At 42.3% G+C, this 22396-nt stretch overlaps 2 protein-coding genes across 2 annotated transcripts in view; one reads left to right on the top strand and one right to left on the bottom strand.

Annotated features, from left to right (window-relative positions):
* Positions 1–2464: 2464 nt before the first annotated feature.
* Positions 2465–11441, bottom strand: ndufa8 (NADH:ubiquinone oxidoreductase subunit A8). The gene is made up of 4 exons (XM_084160369.1): positions 11284–11441; positions 10620–10783; positions 7506–7671; positions 2465–2883 (listed from the first exon to the last, which is right to left on the bottom strand). Exons 1-4 carry the CDS (start codon positions 11332–11334, stop codon positions 2746–2748), a joined length of 519 nt encoding a protein of 172 aa, XP_084016495.1. The 5' UTR covers positions 11335–11441; the 3' UTR covers positions 2465–2745.
* A 545-nt stretch (positions 11442–11986) lies between these two features.
* The window catches only part of morn5 (MORN repeat containing 5), a gene marked incomplete at its 5' end in the record, with an annotated part of 32098 nt that continues 21688 nt past the window's right edge, over positions 11987–22396 (top strand). Inside the window, 5 exons of the mRNA XM_084159253.1 lie at positions 11987–12033; positions 12209–12356; positions 12997–13080; positions 13111–13165; positions 13807–13938. Coding sequence (XP_084015379.1) covers positions 11987–12033; positions 12209–12356; positions 12997–13080; positions 13111–13165; positions 13807–13938 — 466 coding nt within the window. The remainder of the gene's footprint in view (positions 12034–12208; positions 12357–12996; positions 13081–13110; positions 13166–13806; positions 13939–22396) is intronic.

Genomic DNA, 22396 nt, shown 5'->3' with positions numbered 1-22396 from the left:
GGAATATTGACAGTTGAGAACGTGAATTAGCTGGTTTATTTAAGTGTTTTAGCACCGCAGTCTACTGTCCCGAGCAGGCTGTTGCTTTGAGAAAGTCCTGTATTGTATTTCTTTCCTCTACCAGAGTGGGCTTCCTGTCAACTGATGGTGACCCCCCCTCCCTTTTCCTGTATGGGGCTTTGAGCCCGGCCTGCCACAAGCCCCGTGGCCATGCTGCCTTGAGCCCCCACCCCATTCAGCACCCCCTTCCACCCCCCCACTCGAGCCACTGAACTCCCCTTCAACTCCCCCCCCCCCCCCCCCCCCACCCCCCCACCTGCAGACAGGCCCTGCCTTGTGCCACTCCATTCCCTCTCGACCTCTCCCCCTCCATCCCATCCTCCACCCCTGCTTAGTCCCTTCCCCTCCATCCTGCTAAACATCTCCCAGGTCAGAACCACCGATGTCGGAGGCTTCCTGCACGAGCCACCGTTACAGACCAGAGACCACACCTCAGGGGATCATCAGGGGATTTCTACAGAAGACAGAATTGGCTCTGACAACAATTGAGTTTCCCTATTTCGGGGGGGAGGGAGAGTGGCAGTTCCAAACAGGGCAGTAGAGGATAAGACTGTAGCTATCGCAGTCATGTCTTCCTTGTTAAAGAAGTCTTCTGAATTCAATAAACCTGTGGTTGTCGGCCTGTATTTGGAGGGTATCATCTCGATACTAGGCTGCTCTGTCTGAAGAAGAAGTAGGTTATAGGTCTCATCTGTGAATCTGTTTTTTAGAGGATGGAGTGGAAACCTGTGAGAAACATTTCCAGAATATACAGACTATATCCTCGCTACGCTCAAGATTGATGAATATTTTCACATAAGCAGTGACATTCGAATCTGTAGATTTTAACATTTTGCATTGACCCTGTATCAGTAGGTTCACTTGGTCAGTGGGTTATTGGAGAGGCCACTTTACATAATTTAAAAACACCCCAGGGCCACATAGTTGCGTTTAAGTCAGAGAACTGTCAAATGTACAGGCCTATTGGTCCCTATAGAAATTAACCACATGGCATAGGTTAATTCTCAGAGTTGTGCCTGAAGCTTTAAGGGAACAAGAAGTCAAACCACAAGGCCCACCCTTAACCCTTTCCCCCTTGTTCCCCACCTCCTACATGCTAATAGGTAGGGAAAAAATCAAATTTACAATGGTGGTCTGACAGGACTGAGTCGGAGGCTACGCACCGACTGTCTGCGCCCCAGTAGTGCACTACTTTTGACCAGATACCTATATGACCCTGGTCAAAAGTACCAAACCATACAGGGAATAGGGTGCCATTTGGGACTGAACCTCAGACTCAAGGAGTAGTGTAATGTTTCCCTTGATGTGATACCCTGAGCAGCCCTGGGGCTCTGGGGCCCGGCTGGTGCTGTGATGCTGACTGCGTCCCAAATGGCACCCTATCCCCTATGTAGTGCACTACTTTTGACCAGAGCCCTACAGGAGCTCTGGTCAAAGTAGTACACTATAAAGGGAATAGGGTGCTATTTGGGACGCACCCTCTGTATTCCTGGCAAAGACCTCCCTGGTCGGCCAAGGCAGCCCTGCCTCTCCCCCTGCCAAGGAAACGTCAGGCTAAATCCACCAAAGACCTCTCAGACTCCACACTGCTCTGACATCAGCCCATACAGCTTTAGAAAGCAAGCTAGGGAATGGGAATGACATGAAACCACTATTGACTAGTATTACTATGTAGTGCCCTTATCAGGTGTTATGTCTTGCACATTGACAAAAAAATACAGTATGGTGTCTTGGGTTTTTCCCATGTTTGATATTGTTTGGAATGGTTTTAGCTTTACGTATTTATACCATCACCTTTTTTTATATCTAAAATACAGGCCTTATGATTGTTAATATTTTAGTGAAAAGTACAAAACAGGTCAGAGTAATATGGTAAATTCCCTGTGGGGACAAAGTTGGGTACTCTTTTGGCCAGTGAAAGACCCCTTCAGACAGTTTCGTTCCAATACTAGTTAAACAGTTTTCCTTTGTCAGTGTTAGTGTGGATATTGGCAAAGCGGTGTTCTCTCCAAATGACTCTGGGGCTTCGTCCCAAATGGCACCATATTCCCTATATAGTGCACTACTTTTGACCAGTGCCATTTGAACTGGCCGTCTTCCCAGGACCATCCTGAGCCCAACAAGACACTTACGCAATAAAATTGAAGATGACTACACTCCAAGATTTGAAGTGGGAGACAGACACTGTTCCTGTCTGCATAATCAACTTATTAAAGTGTCTCCTACCTACAGTTCGCACCAATTTAATTGTGTTATTTCTAACAAACTCAAATAAGACTAAACATTTCAGCACAACATTTCCATGAACTGATGTGTGATTAGATCCTGGCCTAGTTGCACAATGGACCAGCTCTAATGTGTGATATGATGTACTAACTACTAGACAAGACAGGAGATTTCTAAACAAGTTTAAATTAAATATTTTTTTTTATTTCACAACAATAAACACATTGGTTGCTTTGTGTTCAATCATTAACATTTATACAACATAGGAGTCCCTTCCTGTCCAAAGAAGTCTGATGATAGTGGGTGTCTCCTGGTGTGGGGTGAAGTTGCTCCTAGACGCTGATCTTGGGTCAGTTTAGCATTCTCCCCACTAATGGTTAAGGTTAGAATTAGGGGAGGGGAAGCTGATCCTAGATCTGAACCTAGGGGAACTCCACCCGGGAGTACTGACTACCTCCTTTACCAGCTCCAGAAGAAGAGTCGACTGCCGTGCTTGGCTGGCTGCAGTTGGCCCTCGATGACAGGGTTGGGCTCCGGCCGGGGTCTCGAGTGGTAAGCATTCTCAGGAAGGGGCCGAGAGGTGTCCACCTTTGTCACCTGAGAAGAAACACAGAAGGGTTTGAGATTTAGGTCGTTTTTCTACTTGCAGTTTTGAGATGATTGAAGTTTGCATATCGTTAGCTTAGCGCAATTGTTGGAAGTCTCCAGGTACAGTAGCCAGCTCCTTTCAAAAGCATGGAAATAAACATAACTACTTTTTTCCCCTCTTGCTTTAGTTATTTTCCATATTAGGTCTATTTCTGATAAGTTACCATCTAGAAGAGACAGGAATGCCTATGGGGGAGGTGTTGCTGATATATACAGTTGAAGTCAGAAGTTTACATACACCTACAGTGAGGGAAAAAGTATTTGATCCCCTGCTGATTTTGTATGTTTGCCCACTGACAAAGAAATTATCAGTCTATAATTTTAATGGTAGGTTTATTTGAACAGTGAGAGACAGAATAACAACAAAAAAATCCAGAAAAACGCATGTCAGAAATGTTATAAATTGATTTGCATTTTAATGAGGGAAATAAGTATTTGACCCCCTCTCAATCAGAAAGATTTCTGGCTCCCAGGTGTCTTTTATACAGGTAACGAGCTGAGATTAGGAGCACACTCATAAATAACATTCCAGAAGTTTTCAATGGGGTTCATGTCTGGAGATTGGGCTGGCCATGACAGGGTCTTGATCTGGTGGTCCTCCATCCACACCTTGATTGGCCTGGCTGTGTGGCATGGCGCATTGTCCTGCTGGAAAAACCAATCCTCAGAGTTGGGGAACAATGTCAGCGCAAAAGGAAGCAAGTTTTCTTCCAGGACAACCTTGTACGTGGCTTGATTCATGCGTCCTTCACAAAGACATCTGCCCGATTCCAGCCTTGCTGAAGCACCCCCAGATCATCACCGATCCTCCACCAAATTTCACAGTTGGTGCGAGACACTGTGGCTTGTAGGCCTCTCTAGGTCTCCGTCTAACCATTAGACGACCAGGTGTTGGGCAAAGCTGAAAATTGGACTCATCAGAGAAGATGACCTTACTCCAGTCCTCTACAGTCCAATCCTTATGGTCTTTTGAAAACCTCAGCCTGCTTTTTTCTAGCTTTGCACGACTTCAGCCCTGCCCCTAGGAGCCTGTTTCGAACCGTCCTCGCCGTGCACTTCACCCCAGCTGCCGTTTGCCATTCTTTTTGTAGGTCACTTGATGTCATCCTACGGTTGTTGAGTGACATTCGAATGAGTTGGCGGTCATCCCGGTCAGTAGAGAGTCGTTTTCGCCCTCTGCCGGTCTGTAGCTTTGTTGTCCCCAATGTCTGCTGCTTGACCTTGTTCTTATGAAACGCCGTCTTTGACATTTTAAGGATGGAAGCAACCTGACGCTCACTGTATCCCTCTGCCAGTAAAGCCAGAATTGAACACTTATTTTCCTCACTCAAAACTTTCCTTTTCAACTCTTTTGGCATGGTAAATAGTTATTTTTTGATTAATATGACTTTTGAGGTACTATTAGCACTGTTTTTGCCATCCAGCTTGTCCTATTGCAAGAAGATAGTGATGACCACAGCAGTGGTTTTTATACTTTTTCTCGTTAAATAAGATTTGGTTCAGATGATCACCTAATCAGTACCTAATTCAGTAGAATGAGTTGTGCCTGTGTTGGAATTCAACAGACACTGGCATGGAAGTCATACATGTAGAGATGCTGATTTAAGAACAATTTGCAGTGGTCTCTTAATTATTTCCACAGCTATATATATATATATATATATATATATATATATATATACAGTCATGGCCAAAATTGTTGGCACCCCTGAAATTTTTCCAGAAAATGAAGTATTTCTCACAGAAAAGTATTGAAATTACACATGTTTTGCTATGCACATGTTTATTTCCTTTGTGTGTATTGGAATAACACAAAAAAAAACAGGAAAAAAGCAAATTTGACATAATTTCACACAAAACTAAAAAAATGGGCCGGACAAAGTTATTGGCACCCTTTCAAAATTGTGGATAAATAAGTTTGTTCCAAGCATGTGATGCTCCTTTAAACTCACCTGGGGCAAGTAACAGGTGTGGGCAATCTAAAAATCACACCTGAAAGCAGATAAAAAGGAGAGAAGTTGACTCAGTCTTTGCATTGTGTTTCTGTGTGTGCCACACTAAGCATGGAGAACAGAAAGAGGAAAAGAGAACTGTCTGAGGACTTGAGAACCAAAATTGTGGAAAAATATCAACAATCTCAAGGTTACAAGTCCATCTCCAGAGATCTAGATGTTCCTTTGTCCACAGTGCGCAACATGATCAAGAAGTTTGCAACCCATGGCACTGTAGCTAATCTCCCTGGACGTGGACGGAAGAGAAAAATTGATGAAAGGTTGCAACGCAGGATAGTCCGGATGGTGGATAAGCAGCCCCAAACAAGTTCCAAAGAAATTCAAGCTGTCCTGCAGGCTCAGGGTGCATCAGTGTCAGCGCGAACTATACGTCGAAATTTGAATGAAATGAAACGCTATGGCAGGAGACCCAGGAGGACCCCACTGCTGACACAGAGACATAAAAAAGCAAGACTACAGTTTGCCAAAATGTACATGAGTAAGCCAAATTCCTTCTGGGAGAACGTCTTATGGACAGATGAGACCAAGATAGAGCTTTTTGGTAAAGCACATCGTTCTACTGTTTACCGAAAATGTAATGAAGCCTTCAAAGAAAAGAACACAGTACCTACAGTCAAATATGGTGGAGGTTCAAAGATGTTTTGGGGTTGTTTTGCTGCCTCTGGCACTGGGTGCCTTGACTGTGTGCAAGGCATCATGAAATCTGAGGATTACCAAAGGATTTTGGGTCGCAATGTAGGGCCCAGTGTCAGAAAGCTGGGTTTGCGTCCGAGATCATGGGTCTTCCAGCAGGACAATGACCCCAAACATACTTCAAAAAGCACCCAGAAATGGATGGCAACAAAGCGCTGGAGAGTTCTGAAGTGGCCAGCAATGAGTCCAGATCTTAATCCCATTGAACACCTGTGGAGAGATCTTAAAATTGCTGTTGGGAAAAGGCACCCATCCAATATGAGAGACCTGGAGCAGTTTGCAAAAGAAGAGTGGTCCAAAATTCCGGGTGAGAGGTGTAAGAAGCTTATTGATGGTTATAGGAAGCGACTGATTTCAGTTATTTTTTCCAAAGGGTGTGCAACTAAATATTAAGTTAAGGGTGCCAATCATTTTGTCCGGCCCATTTTTTGAGTTTTGTGTGAAATTATGTCAAATTTGCTTTTTTCCTGTTTTTTTTGTGTTATTCCAATACACACAAAGGAAATAAACATGTGCATAGCAAAACATGTGTAATTTCAATACTTTTCTGTGAGAAATACTTCATTTTCTGGAAAAATTTCAGGGGTGCCAACAATTTTGGCCATGACTGTATATACACACACACACACACATACACACACACACAGTACCAGTCAAAAGTTTCTTTATTTTTTACTATTTTCTACATTGTAAGTTGCTCTGGATAAGTGCATCTGCTAAATGATTAAAATGTAAATGTAAGTAGCTAAAAATATTGAAATAAAAAAAACGTTGACAGTATTGAAAGAACTTCCCGTGGCTATTTCCAAATACCCTGGTATAAGGTATATACGGTATACCGCTCAAGCCTAGCTGTTGCCATTGGCTAATGGAGTTCTCAATAAAATAAAATATTCTCCAAAGCTGGGTGGTTGGTCATTTATAGTCTTACAAAGCCATACATAGTAATCAATATTTTATAAATTTGTAAATTTGACTGATAATCATCAGAAACTACATTCTACCCACTTCCTCATTCTGTCTCGTTGTCTCATAGAGATGTATAGAGATCGCAACATTGTATCTTTCCCATTATGGCATCTGTGAGCGCACGGGAAGCGCAATTGAGACAGATACAACATTGCGATCTCGATCTCTATACATCTCTATGCGACAACGGGACAGAATGAGGAAGTGGACATAATCTCGTTTCTTATGACTATCAGTAAAATTACCGAATTTATAAAATATGGATTACTATGTGTAGCTTTTTAAATCTGGCTGACTCTGGGTAAGTAGAAAAACAATCTAAATGTCAAACTCTCGTAGTATCCCTTTAACACTTCTGCTGGAGGACAGAAAGGCAAACCGCAGACAAGCAGGCAGTATACAGTTGGGGGCATTCAAAAGCTAAAAATACTTCAAAGTGGATGTAACTGTTGCACGTCCGGGGCATATTTCAGAAATGTATTTCACTACCAGGGTTATTGTTAAATGATCGCTAATGAACTTGGAGCTTGGCGTCACCCTATGAGAGTTTTTCACATTCCACAACAACACGCTAGCTAGCTTATCTTGCACTGTAGAGTATAGCTAACAACCATGGGTGTTAGAGACAGCTGTTTGTATGTCCCAAACAGAGACTGTTGCACAGAAATAAAAAGCTAACGTTTGCTAACTAGCTAGCAAACACTAGCCAACTTTTTACTCCCAGATCTTGTCGGGTTATTGTTAAATAATTGCTAATGAACTTGGAGCTTGACATCACCCTATGACAGTTTGTCACGTTAACGATGTACCTGATGTTACTGTCAAGTAACTTTTAAATGCCCAGAACTATACTGCAAGGCAGTAAATCTCCAGGCAGTATAGCTCCGGGGGCCTCACCTTGGACAGTTCTCCCAGGTTGGGTCTCTCCCAGCCAAGCTTGTCCAGCACACAGCTGTCAAAGGCCAGCTGCTGCTTGCGGCACTGACGGAGCTCTGCCAGGTTGGAGTAGTCCAGGCAGGTCCAATACTCTGTGAAGGACTCAGCACAGCTTCCCTTTATCTGCCTGGAGGAAAAAATCAGTAAGCATTTTTTAAGCACCAGGTGTTTGTTTTTTTGGTGACAATTCAGACAATCACATCCCCATGCAGCTGTTTACTTAATTACTTAAAGAGCGACTGCCTTTAAAGGACAAAGGATCCCTTTGTAAATGGCCTGTGGCGCATCAATATGAGTCAGAAACAGTTGTTCTAGTGTCATTTGGCTACAGTGTAAATAGGATAATTTTTGGTCATAAAGTCAGTCTCTTCTAAAACGGAGTTTGGAACCCCAGTGTATCACAACAAGTAAATTAAGGTTAGGTTTTGATTTGAGGATTCCATTTGCCCACTAACATGTGGCGAACAGCTGCGGTGATTGCTCTTTATCCAATAGCATAGACAGTGAGACAGACCTGCCCATCAGCTCCGACTTTGTTTAAGACAACACGCTGCAGGGTTAGACAGGGTTTTCGTTAGGAAAATGTGGCGCCAGACATTTGACCGGCAGGATTTTAATTTACCGGACATTTGAGAAATGTACCGGACCCATATGCATTGGGTGCGTAACCTGATTATGGCGTCCACCCACGGTGCTCAGAATGACAAATCACATTTAGAATATGGTAATTAATTTTAACAGAACATGCATGTCGAGGATGCAAACGATGTGCGATCCTTCTTACCGAATTCTGAAGATGTTAGAATAACTGCCCACATTTACCTTTTCTCAGCTAAGACGACGAGTAACGAACAGCAAAATCACTAGCCTATGTCAATCTACTATCCCCCATAGTAGAACAGTTTACCTATTCTATTGGTCAGCTTGTCGAGAAAGAAATAGCCTATTCCAAACTGACTATTGGACAATTGTGGAACGATAGATCCCAAATTCATACAACCAGTAGGCTACACATATATATATTTTTAAAGAGTCTGACGCAACAGATCAGAACATTTAGCTTAAAATGTTGATAAACAATTTCTTCACATTATAAGCGCAGCAATGCGCACAAGGAAGTAGGCTATGTGCGAATGTTCGTTCCATAATGCAATTAGCGAGAAAGTTGTCAAAAGCACACTGCACATTCAATAGGTTTAATGTGACAGAATGAAAATATCACTTTTTTTAAGAGGGGAGATCTTATGTGCAACAACTAGCATAGGTTGATAATATGACTTGGATTGTGCCTTTGGCTACTGGACAATGAAAGAAAGTTTATATAAAATAATTGCCTCCACGTATATGGTCTGATTTTGGTTAGGCTACTATGAAGCAAGGCAAGACATGCCTCATAATATGTAGTAAAACGTTCAGGTTTCAAACAATTAAGTATATATTTTCTAAATGCATACTGCCTCCAGCTCATTGCAAAGTGGTGTGTGACGCGCTGGTGAAACCTGCCTTCCGTTGCCTATGTATTTGCTGTTTTAGATGCTGTAGCAGCAGCTCTTGTGCTGTCTTGACAGATTTCCTGCTGAAACTAGGCTCTGTATCTGTATGCTGTACGCGTGTGATAAATAAGATACATAACGAATATACTGTACACACATGCCAATTTAATTCCACAAAATTATGCAAATTAACCTATAGACTGATAAGCATGACCAGTTAAGTGTATTTCCATTGACTGGTATTTCCATCAATGAACAGCCTAAAAAGCATTACTTCACAATTAGATTTTTCTTCTTCTCCCAGACAATTGGCCAGCGCTAATTTTATTTACCGGCTTTTCTAAATAAATAAAAAATGCGGCCAAAAGCGGGCTATAACCGGCTAACGGAAACCCTGCTCCAAGACTGAAATCTCGTTTTTCTAAAGAGCAACAGAAAACACGTGCCAATCGGCACATTCAGTTGCTCTTTAAGCCGTTGGCTCCTATCAGGAGAATAGGCCATTGAAGAATATCCTCCATCACACTCCGGCAACTCCATCTTTCCCAGGCAACTAAAGTCAGTTCTAAATGTATTCCTTTCCAAACACGCTGCACATGCGTTTACTTTCTTATTGAGAAATTAATACATGGGTTCATAATATTACAATCCTGGAACCAGACTTAAAAAAAAAAAAAAAACTTTACAGATGCATGTACTACTATCTAGCTACCCCTAGGTGTATTTACATTTGTAATGCGAGTAAGCTACAACTTTGATGTGGGTGTAGGACCTCCAAAGCCTAAACAACCAGGTGTAATTATAAGTTGCCAAATCTTGCACCATTACAATAATGACATGCATTACCATTCTCAGTAACCCTATGTTTACATCTGGGACCAGAACTGTTTATTGGTTCCTGCTTTGGAAGTGGTTGTGTTATTTGTGGACCTTACACAGAGAGAGCCTGCATGTCAAGCACTGCCCCATTCAGTGACAGCTACCAGTCACTGCAGAGGTGTGTGCCTGTGTGCACTCATCCGGTATCGTGTTATTAGTGCACAGCAGCCTTCTGTAAACACAGATGCCATGCCCCACAGAGAGACAACACAGGCAGACCACTTCCACCTATATCCCATGTCTGACAGAGAAACAGCAGGCTATAGTTATCCTATAGCCTCACACTCTTGACTCTTGTTGGTCAGTTGCAGAACAGAAGCGGAAAGGTAAACATGTGCTAAGTTTAACCTAAACATAACATTCACTGTTGTAAAGGCAATGTCAAAACACCCTGGTTGAGTTTCATTGGATGAAAACAAAGCTGTTGAAAAAACAATCAATCAAAACGGCAGACCGCAAAGATTAGCAATTTATTGTAGAGATAAGAGCTGAATGTGGATCAGCAGTTCCATTCATAAACATACAGCCTGACACAGGGGTTCACATATTTTCAACAACAACAAAAATGTAAACACATAAAGGCTTAAAATCGCGTCACAACTATCACTGATCCTGACACTAAAACAGCCTTGAAGTTGCTCAAGTTAAACAGACCTACCTTTATCATGTGGGTGTCTAGTAGCTCAACACTATGATTACCTACCTGAAGAAGTTAAGAGCACACTCGTTGACTTTCCTCCCTTCATTCAGACACTTCCTTGGGTCCTTCTCCTCCCAGCGACAAAGCATGAACTCCTTGTTGGCCTTGTCACACTGAGAGCCATAGTGGTGGGCAGCACCCTTCAGCACCGCAGACGACACACTGATCTACACAGGCGCAAAGGAAGAATGAGACCCTATTTAACACGAACACAGATACACTTACCGTATTTAGACATGTCTAGCCTACTTCAATATCAAACATTAACAGCCTAATCTAGTTAGCTATTGCAAAATAATTCCACAATAACACGCTAGCTAGCGCTTATCTTGCACTGTAGGGTATAGCTAACAACCCTGTGTATATTCGAGACAGCTGTGTTTGTATGTCCCAAACGCTAGCCAACTTTCTACCCAGAGATCTTGTCGCAATCTAGCTATGCATATACAAGACTTTCCAATCACCACAAAAGCTAGCAAACGAAACCTAGCTAGCAAACTTGTTGGAAAGCCAGTACAGTAGTAGCCTATTTAGAAAACGTTCTAACTAGCGTTATCTAGCCTGCTATGCTAGCTTGCTATGCTAGCTGCAATTGCAGCTGATTTAGCTAACTAGCAAGCTAGCATTGCTAACCAGATTGTTCCTCAATACTATGATTCGTTCTTACCTCCTCAACATTCAAGTCGTTCAAAGTGGGAACCTCCACCGAACCCGGCATGGTTCGGTTTCTGTTAGATTAATCAAAATGAGAGAATAAAGTGATAAACTCCTCAACACACTCAAGGTCCTCGTCTAGCTACAGGACGAGACCGCACAAGGAAGGTCAGTGCATTGCGCATGTCCGCAGGTTTCAAACGCATTTCAGTGACGCAATTTCTATGCGACACGAAACTGAGGAAAGGTGAGCCATTTCGTCTCTTTACTCGATTTTTAGAGCAATTTGCATTGTCTCAATTATTGTGTTAACAAGCTTTGTTTTTTTTCTCAGACGAGATAACATGCTCGGCTTATTTTAGCATAATACACTCAATGCAAAGGGTGAAATAAGCAAAAAGACACACAACCCTATCTTCACCGTTTCCATGGCGATGTTGTCTAACAAACACCCTGCACTGCACTGCAGCCCTAGTTGCAGAAACCGGTTTCCACCAGACAGCACAGCCACAAAGTCAAAATTTGCCAAATCTTAAAAGTCCATGAAAACCAAAATGTGCTTTTTGGTCTAAATTTAAGGTTTGCGTTAGGTTTAAAATCACACTAAGAAGAGAAATTGTAGAAATATGCGGGGTTTATGAATTTGTGGCTGTGGTAACAAGTGACGACCGCAAAAAAACCAGTTTCTCTATGTAACTTTTAATAAAATAACAAATATGGAGTTCACAGGTAGCAGTTACACTGGAGCCTTCAAGAATGGCAGGTAAATGAATCACTATTTTTATCATAGCAATTTAGCAAAATGGTCTGTGTCAAAATTGAAATGTTGGGTAGCTAGCTAGCTTGCACCAGTTCTTGCACAAGTTGAAGTTCAAAGTTCATTGTTGTTCTCATCTCACCACTGGTGAATTAGCTATGTAATTTGCTCTGTTCCTCAGGATGGAGGGAGAAGGAGAGTATAAGTTCCCCACAGAGACAAGATATGTTGGGGAGATGAAGAATGGCATGATCCATGGAAAAGGTGTACTCCATTTTACAAATGGAAGCCAATATGAAGGAACTTGGGAGAAAGGGATATCCAAACATGTGTGTAGCATACTTTCTGTGTGAGTGTGTGTGTGTGTGTGTGTGTGTGTGTGTGTGGACCTTCATACATGTGTAGGTCTATGTGTGTGTTTCACATTGGTTATAGTGGACATTACATCTGGTCCCCTTTAGCAATGATATACATTCATTGTCGCAATTATTACGTTGCTATACCTCTACTCCTACATGTGCTCTCTGCATGCTCCACACAGGAAATGCATTCCTTTTTGGTCAACCGTTCATTCATGCGTATCTCAGCCATAATAGTAGGTAGTTCGATTATTATCATGATTACTACGGTCCATTAGACATGATCTTGCAAGCAAGCTCATGACCAAACACACCTGACTCCCAGCCAGCTCAGAGCCTTTGTTCGTGGTAAAAACTCCACAGGATATGGAACATAGCCTAGACCTCTTAACAAATGATGCACGATTAAAAGACAATTCACTATATTTACATAGGCCTATGTTGTGGTAAAATGTAATTCCCCAATCCAAACACAAGTTTGTCTCTTTTTTGCCTAATAGCCCTATTTTGCCATTAGATGCAAGTTTCAAGTTGATGAAAAACTAAAACAGTTTGATGCAGGGTACTACAGTGTTTTAATCACTGAAACTACAAAGTGTTTCATCCACAGGGAAAGTATACCTTCTCTGATGGACTGGAGTACCAAGTGAAGGACTGGGAGTTTTTTTTTTTTTTTTTTGTATTTTTTTTTTTTGTGATGGTTATGACATGGTGATGGTTCTGTGATGGTTATGACAGACAGTTCTACACTGAGAGGTGCAATGGACTCAAACCTGCAGGTAAACTATAGCTTATTTTTCTGTGAAAATCTTCCAGAGGGTGTATATGAACATATTTTAATAAGATTTAATGGTGCTAAAACAGTGTCAGTTCCTCTTTAATACAAGCAGACTAAATCCTCAAATCCTTAAAGTGGCAATATGTAACTTTTTGGGCGACCTGACCAAATTCTCATAGAAATATGAGTTATAAATATATCATTCTACTTGAAAGCAAGTCTATACGTCCTGTTTCTTAGATTTGTTTTTGCGTCTTTTACTTTCGGTTTTGTACACCAGCTTGAAACAGCTGAAACAACAATATTTTTGGTTATTGAAAATATATTTCAGAGCGGTTTAGATGGTACAATGATTCTCTACACTATGCTTGCTTATTTTGTCACATAAACTGAAATTAGGCGAGCTATTGGTGTTTTAGCAATCAGGAAATGGCAGAGCGATTTCTGCATAGTGCAACTTAAAAAAATAATTAGGGTAATCATCTATTCAGTCTCTATACCATAGCAATGGAATATAATATATTATCTCAATGGTTTTTACCACAATCTCTATTTTTTTTCTCAAATTCAGTCACTTCTGCTTTTTGTTGTTTGTCTCAATACTTGACCAGTCACTGACTCTCTGTATATCTGTCCTGGCAGGGGAGTCTCAGCTGACCGACCTAGGCTCATTGCGTGTCATCCCAGATGGCTGCTATGACTGTGGGGATGGATTCTACGACCCCAACACCAGGGTCATCACTAACTATGAGCATCACTTTCTTAGAAATGCAGGTGAGTGGAGACTGTTGGAGCTCACTTCAAGGTTTTTGTGAGAACAGATCCTGGCATCTTGTATCACATATGTTTCTGACCTCCAGCTCATTAGAGCTCAAAGAGTGTGCAGTAACCACCATTTCTCCATTACAATTTGACTTTGACATATGTCTTTCTTGTCTTTACTTATCTAATTGTTGGGCCTTTCAATGGAAAACGTCTTCCTTTATCATAATGTTCAGGGCAAATATTAACCCATGAGTAAGCTCTGGCCACCGGGGAAACATTTGATGCTAAAAACTGAAAAAATACTATAATGGTGGATTACTCAGATTCTCGAATATAGTAGATTATTTTACTCAGATTCTTTGCTTAGGCAGCCTTATTACTCCATAACTCATCATCTGCCGGTCCTCTCAGCCAAGGTTGCCTCTCCACCCATTGAGTGCCCGATGTGGGATCTTTGATTTGAAGGCAATGAGGTATGTCAGGTTTTCCGATAGCAATTCCAATACCCGTGCCAGTTTTTCATAGTTTTGCATCACCAGACAATGTCATGGTTTAGGAATGGTAATGGGTCTAATTGTATCTCTGTGAATGGGATGGATGGTGCTTTTTGGGAGACGGCCCAGCTGTGATGTCATGTCCTGTGAAATAATAGACATACTGTATGCTATCTTTTGGCATAGGTTGCAACCAAGGCAGCATTCTTTGGGTGAGTATAGCTTAGCATACATACAAGAACTGAAAAACAAATTATGATATGAACATTTATATTTATGATTGTCATTGATTAGCACACCACAAACAAAGGAGTGTGTATATTTGGATGATCACTGACAGGCAGGCAGCGGCCTATGATTTACTAGTGGTCCCAGTCAAACATAATACATATTAGTATCCGCATATTAATCAATGCGTGATCCGCAGCATGGAAATCTCATTTATGTGTATAGACAACAGACAGACAAAAACAGACGAAGAGATGCACATCCTGAACAGATGTCTTGAACATACTGTATGTAATAAGAATTATGTTCTGATTTTCCTCGCTTTGGGTCCTTCATAACAGTTCTGGTATTGATCAATGAAACGGAGGGAAAGGAAGGTAGTGTTGAGGAGAACAATAGGACGAGCTTTAAAAACAATACAGTTGTTCTAATAATCTGAATCAGATTAATTTGGTCTGTCTGCGATTTTACACAGGCAATATTTAATTCATTTTGCACTGATTTGTGATTTCAAACTCACCAGTATAAATCTCTCATCTTGATGGCCCCTTATCCAGACACTATAGTGCAGAATAAAAAATGGTATCTGCATATGGGTTTTTTAATGGACACATCCAGTGTTTGCCAGTGTTTGTGTAAGAGGCTTCGGGCCCATATGACATGACGAGGAACACTCTGTGTCCCCTGGATTTATTTTCATCTCTGAGAAGTTGAAGGTGCATTTGTCAAAATGGGTGTGAAGACAGAATTTATTGCCAATGGCTTCCGTCCAGGAAGGAGGAAAGCAGAGGGTCCCGGCACTTACTGGACGTCCAGAGGAACTGCTCTCCCTGCGGGGACGACGTGTTTTGAGGAGGAGAGGAAAGAGTGCAGTCACAGCTGTGGGACAGGACAGAAGAAGGGTTGTGTGCCAAATGGCACCCTATTCCCTATATAGTGCACTACTTTGTGCACTATATAGGGAATTGGGTGACATTTGGGACGCAGTCAAGAACAGAAGGGGAAGATAAGAGGCAGGGGTGAAAGGGCAGGGGGACAGGGGAGCGGAGCAGGGCCCTCAGCCCAGAGAGCTGCTGCTGGGCCAGGCAGGAAGGGTCAGGGAAATGCCCAGGCTTTGGGCCAAGACCTGAGAAGAAGCACAAAAGCAGATGGGAGGAAGCCCTGAGGAGGAATCTCTGAGTCTTCACAGCAGCAGCGGAGGAGAGGCGGAGCGAGACAGATCATCTGGATGTGACCCAGCCACTCTCAGGTCGGTCCAGTCGGGGGAGTGGAGTGGTGGCGTTGTGGCGAGGGTGGAAGAAAGGAGTGTCCCCCATCCGCCTGACTGTCAACCACACCACATGGAGCCCACTGCTGCCTGCCTCTCAGGGACGAACGACTGTGTCTTGTCTCCTCCTGTTTACCCTTCCCTACTCTCCCCTGTCCTGGCAACACACACAAACACACCCCAGCACTGCTCTGTCTCCAAAAATAAACACAACCTAGGAATCACAGATATATAGAAATCAAAAGAAAGCTTGAAACTTTTGTAAATGAAAGGTACTTTTTAATCCCCTTATCCTGAAACCATCGGAACACCATTCATAGTTAGAATTAGAATGAGTGCTTCTAATTCTATGAGGCCATAGGGGTATTTCAAGGGGAAGTGTAGGACACTGGAGGCTTTGTAATCTGAAGACTGCTGTTGCCAAAGCCAAGCCCCCATCATTATCCTGATCATGTGTAATAACACTGGCTAGGAGAACCTTGTGTATGAAGTGGTTTAGGAACTTCACAGAGCGTCTTGCATGGAGCAAACCGTACAGAGCAGAGGTGGCAGGCAAGCAAGCAAGCAGGCAGGCAGGCAGTGAGTGATCGACTGACATCCCAGCTAACAACAAACGTTCCCGCAACTTTAGAAAACAAGTCTCATTTGGTCAGGGTTCGTCAACTAGGTTTGGCCTCGGGCCACATTTTTCCTGAGCTAATAGTCGGCGGGCCAGAACGTAATTAGTATATAATATTATCACAATTAATTGGCCTACACTACAAATTGAACAATATGTTTAACACATCCGATTGGTACATAATAAATTCAGTGACAATGACATAATCATTTTGATCTGATTACGCTCATAAAATCACCATGTCTCTATTCAAATATTCTTTTGTCAATTTCTCTGTTGATTGGTGGGAAAAACAGGTCTACGTAGCCTACTGTACTTGTTTTTACGTCAACATTCGTTCAGAACAATTAGCTTGATAGCAAGAGAAAATGTTGCTCTCAAAAAGTATCAAAAGAAAGGTGGATAATGAAAATCGAAGTTTCAGGGAAGAATGTACGGATAGATATGTGTTCATCTTACCATCTTTTCCCAATGACAAGCCAGTGTGTCTTATTTGCAATGAAAATGTAGCTGTTTACAAATAATTCAATCTCAGACGTCATTATGAATCTAAGCATGGAACTTTCAGTGGCCTTCCCGCCCCAGACAGAGGCCCGACGCAGAAACATTGAAGAGTTAACTGCAAGTTACACACACAGCTTTTTTTGCTGACATATTCTGTCACTTAAACTGGTTAAATATCCAGTTACAAGGAAGAGGGAAAACAGTTGTGGACATGGTGGAAAAACCTGAGGCCTTTACTAGGAAGCTTGAGTTGTTCGATTTGGACTTGTCATCTGGAAGGCTACTGCACTTCAGCACACTGAAGAAACGACAGGCAGAGGGACCAGGCCGCAGCATTGTCACAGAGGTGATGGAAGATTTCATCAAGCAGCTGAGGGACAACTTCTCCACCAGATTTGAAGACAACAGCATGCCCAAGAATATTATTGCGTTTGTACGTGAACCTCTCGCAGTCCGCCCAGGTGGATAATTATTTTCCCTTGCTAAGAAAACAATACCCTCGCTGGATGAGGCCGCAATTCAAACTGAGCTGATTGAATTCCAGACATCTAGCCAAATCAGGGATGCGCTCAGAAGTGCCGAATCCTTGTGTGCGTTTTTGGGTGCATGCTCAGAGGAATACAGCACAATAAAGAAACTTGCATTTTATGTGCTAACAATGTTTGGATCGACTTACACCTGCAAGTCCTAATTTTCATCTATGAACGCAATACAGACTCACGACAGGAACTGGCTTTCACATAAGTCAATCAAGGACTCCTGCGCATCAAAATCACACCCATCTCACGCGACATCCACAAGATCGTGTCCGAGGGGAAATGCAACTTTTCCCATTGAGTTAGTTACTTAGTGTATTTAGTAAATACTAACATTATTGTGAGTGCTTATCCAGGGATATTTAGGTCTCAAGCTGACTGTATTTTCTGTTTGTTCTGTCGTTAAATAAGCAGGCTATCCCGATACAGACATCGCCTTTTTGTCTTTAAATTATAGTTTTATGTAAGATGATACATTTTTAGCCAGTTGCAATAGTAAGGCCTAATAAAAAAATATCCCACTTCTATTAGGCCGTATATTTTTTTTATTGTGAAAGATGCTGTTAAAGATGCTGTTAAGCCTCATAGCCTACCTTAGCCAGTTAAATTATTTTATATAAGCTCGGAAGAAAGACTCCAGTTAAGCCCTCTTGTTGTTTGTAAAGTCAAATTAAAATGAAGATTATTGTTGAAATGAATTACACGACTGGTGTAGGTTTTCTCCAGCTGTTGCTGTGCAACACTTGTCTAACAAGTTAGCTATATTTTCAGCTCCAGGCGCTGTTCACCTCCTATTGATTGATTGTTGCAGCTTTACGTTTCAGCACCACAAAATGGTCCGCTGTCTGCTTTATTAGTTGACTGTCTTCCTGCATTCTTTCTCCTTATGAATGAAGGTAAAAATGTAACTTTTGCATTACTTAGGTAGGGTAACTTCCTTCTTGGGACATTGCATTTGGGAGTTTTGCATCTCGGGTCCGATATCTTAAAAATTTTGATTTTGTATTTTTATGAAACAAATATTCATAATTCATTTGGGGGTACAGATAATATTGCTGGCAGGCCAGATTTGGCCCGCGGGCCGCCAGTTGGGGAACCCTGCATTAGGTCATTAACTAACCTTGTTTAATAAAAATTTTCCTCTGATGTAAGGAATGTTTCCAAGAGACCATTCCCTTAATGCCAGCAGCATACCACCCTGCATAGCACTGCTGGCTTACCTCTGAAGCTAAGCAGGGTTGGTCCTGGTCAGTCCCTAGATGGGAGACAAGATGCTGATGGAAGTGGTGTTGGAGGGCGAGTAGGGGACACTCTTCCCTCTGGTCTAAGGAGATCCCAATTATCCAGGGCAGTGAGTGGGACATTGCCCTGCGTAGGGTGCTGTCTTTCAGATGGGAAGTTAAATGGGTTTCCTGACTCTCTGTGGTCATTAGAAATCCCATGGCACTTATCATAAGAGTAGTGCCTAAATTCCCAACCTGGCCCCATTCCATCATGGCCACCTAATCATCCTCCTAATTGTACATATTACTTCAACTAGCCGGTGCCCCCGCACATTGACTCTGCACCGGTACCCCCCTGTATATATAGCCTCCCTACTGTTATTTTATTTTACTTCTGCTCTTTTTTTCTCAACACTTTTTTGTTGTTGTTTTATTTTACTTTTACTTTTATTTTTAAATGCACTGTTGGTTAAGGGCTGTAAGTAAGCATTTCACTGTAATGTCTGCACCTGTTGTATTCGGCGCATGTGGCCAATACAATTTGATTTGAATTGGCATATGCACCTCTCCAGCTGATGTGTGGTGAGTGTTCTGGCACAAACATGGTTGTTGTGAATCACCCAGGTGGGTGCCATTCAATGATGGTGGATGAGGTGAGTTTCCCCCTTACTATGTAACGTGCTTTAAGGACCTCAGTTTGGTAGAAAAGCGCTATATACAGTTGAAGTCGGAAGTTTACATACACTTAGGTTGGAGTCATTAAAACTTGTTTTTCAGCCACTCCACACATTTCTTGTTAACAAACTATAGTTTTGGCAAGTTGGTTAGGACATCTACTTTGTGCATGACACAAGTAATCTTTCCAACAATTGTTTACAGACAGATTATTTCACTTATAATTCACTGTATCACAATTCCAGTGGGTCAGAAATGTATATACACTAAGTTGACTGTGCCTTTAAACAGCTTGAAAAATTCAGTTCCTCTTTGCTTGACATCATTTGAAAATCAAAAGAAATCAGCTAAGACCTCAGAAAAATAATTGTAGACCTCCACAAGTCTGGTTCATCCTTGGGAGCAATTTCCAAACGCCTGAAGGTACCACGTTCATCTGTACAAACAATAGTACGCAAGTATAAACCCAATGGGACCACGCAGCCGTCATACCGCTCAGGAAGGAGACACGTTCTGTCTCCTAGAGATGAACGTACTTTGGTGCGAAAAGTGCAAATAAATCCCAGAACAACAGCAAAGGACCTTGTGAAGATGCTGGAGGAAACAGGTACAAAAGTATCTATATCCACAGTAAAACAAGTCCTATAGTGGGGAGAACAAGTATTTGATACACTGCCGATTTTGCAGGTTTTCCTACATACAAAGCACTGTGAGAGACGAAATCTAAAACAAAAATCCAAAAAATCACATTGTATGATTGCATTATTGCATGACATAAGTATTTGATACATCAGAAAAGCAGAACTTAATATTTGTTACAGAAACCTTTGTTTGCAATTACAGAGATCATACGTTTCCTGTAGGTCTTGACCAGGTTTGCACACACTGCAGCAGGGATTTTGGCCCACTCCTCCATACAGACCTTCTCCAGATCCTTCAGGTTTCGGGGCTGTCGCTGGGCAATACGGACTTTCAGCTCCCTCCAAAGATTTTCTATTGGGTTCAGGTCTGGAGACTGGCTAGGCCACTCCAGGACCTTGAGATGCTTCTTACGGAGCCACTCCTTAGTTGCCCTGGATGTGTGTTTCGGGTCGTTGTCATGCTGGAGGACCCAGCCACGACCCATCTTCAATGCTCTTACTGAGGGAAGGAGGTTGTTGGCCAAGATCTCGCGATACATGGCCCCATCCATCCTCCCCTCAATACGGTGCAGTCGTCCTGTCCCCTTTGCAGAAAAGCATCCCCAAAGAATGATGTTTCCACCTCCATGCTTCACGGTTGGGATGGTGTTCTTGGGGTTGTACTCATCCTTCTTCCTCCAAACACGGCGAGTGGAGTTTAGACCAAAAAGCTCTATTTTTGTCTCATCAGACCACATTACCTTCTCCCATTCCTCCTCTGGATCATCCAGATGGTCATTGGCAAACTTCAGACGGGCCTGGACATGCGCTGGCTTGAGCAGGGGGACCTTGCGTGCGCTGCAGGATTTTAATCCATGACGGCGTAGTGTGTTACTAATATTTTCTTTGAGACTGTGGTCCCAGCTCTCTTCAGGTCATTGACCAGGTCCTGCCGTGTAGTTCTGGGCTGATCCCTCACCTTCCTCATGATCATTGATGCCCCACGAGGTGAGATCTTGCATGGAGCCCCAGACCGAGGGTGATTGAACGTCATCTTGAACTTCTTCCATTTTCTAATAATTGCGCCAACAGTTGTTGCCTTCTCACCAAGCTGCTTGCCTATTGTCCTGTAGCCCATCCCAGCCTTGTGCAGGTCTACAATTTGATCCCTGATGTCCTTACACAGCTCTCTGGTCTTGGCCATTGTGGAGAGGTTGGAGTCTGTTTGATTGAGTGTGTGGACAGGTATCTTTTATACAGGTAACGAGTTCAAACAGGTGCAGTTAATACAGGTAATGAGTGGAGAACAGGAGGGCTTCTTAAAGAAAAACTAACAGGTCTGTGAGAGCCGGAATTCTTACTGGTTGGTAGGTGATCAAATACTTATGTCATGCAATAAAATGCAAATTAATTACTTAAAAATCAGACAGTGATTTTCTGGATTTTTGTTTTAGATTCCGTCTCTCACAGTTGAAGTGGTACCTATGATAAAAATTACAGACCTCTACATGCTTTGTAAGTAGGAAAACCTGCAAAATTGGCAGTATATCAAATACTTGTTCTCCCCACTGTATATCGACAACCTGAAATGCCGCTCAGCAAGGAAGAATCACTGCTCCAAAACCGCCATAAAAAATCCAGACTACGGTTTGTAACTGCACATGGGGACAAAGATCGTACTTTTTGGAGAAATGTCCTCTGGTCTGATTAAACAAAAATAGAACAGTTTGGCCATAATGACCATCGTTATGTTTGGAGGAAAAAGGGGAATACTTGCAGGCCAAAGAACACCATCCCAACCGTGAAGCACGGGGGTGGCAGCATCATGCTGTGGGGGTGCTTTGCTGCAGGAGGGACTGGTGCACTTCACAAAATAGATGGCATCATGAGGAAGGAAAATGATGTGGATATATTGAAGCAACATCTCAAGACATCAGTCAGGAAGTTAAAGCTTGGTCGCAAATGGGTCTTCCAAATGGACAATGACCCCAAGCATACTTCCAAAGTTGTGGCAAAATGGCTTAAGGACAACAAAGTCAAGGTATTGGAGTGGCCATCACAAAGCCCTGACCTCAATCCTATGGATAATGTGCGAGCAAGGAGGCCTACAAACCTGACTCAGTTACACCAGAATTGGCCAAAATTCACCCAACCTATTGTGGGAAGCTTGTGGAAGGCTACCCAAAACTTTTGACCCAAGTTAAACAATTTAAAGGCAATGCTGCCAAATACTAATTGAGTGTATGTAAACTTCTGACCCACTGGGAATGTGATGAAATAAATAAAAGCTGAAATAAATAA

Source organism: Coregonus lavaretus (assembly GCF_964263955.1).
Source record: "Coregonus lavaretus genome assembly, chromosome: 4".
NCBI lineage: Eukaryota > Metazoa > Chordata > Actinopteri > Salmoniformes > Salmonidae > Coregonus > Coregonus lavaretus.
Note: the sequence above shows the minus strand (reverse complement) of the source record. Positions and strands in the feature narration are given on the sequence as shown.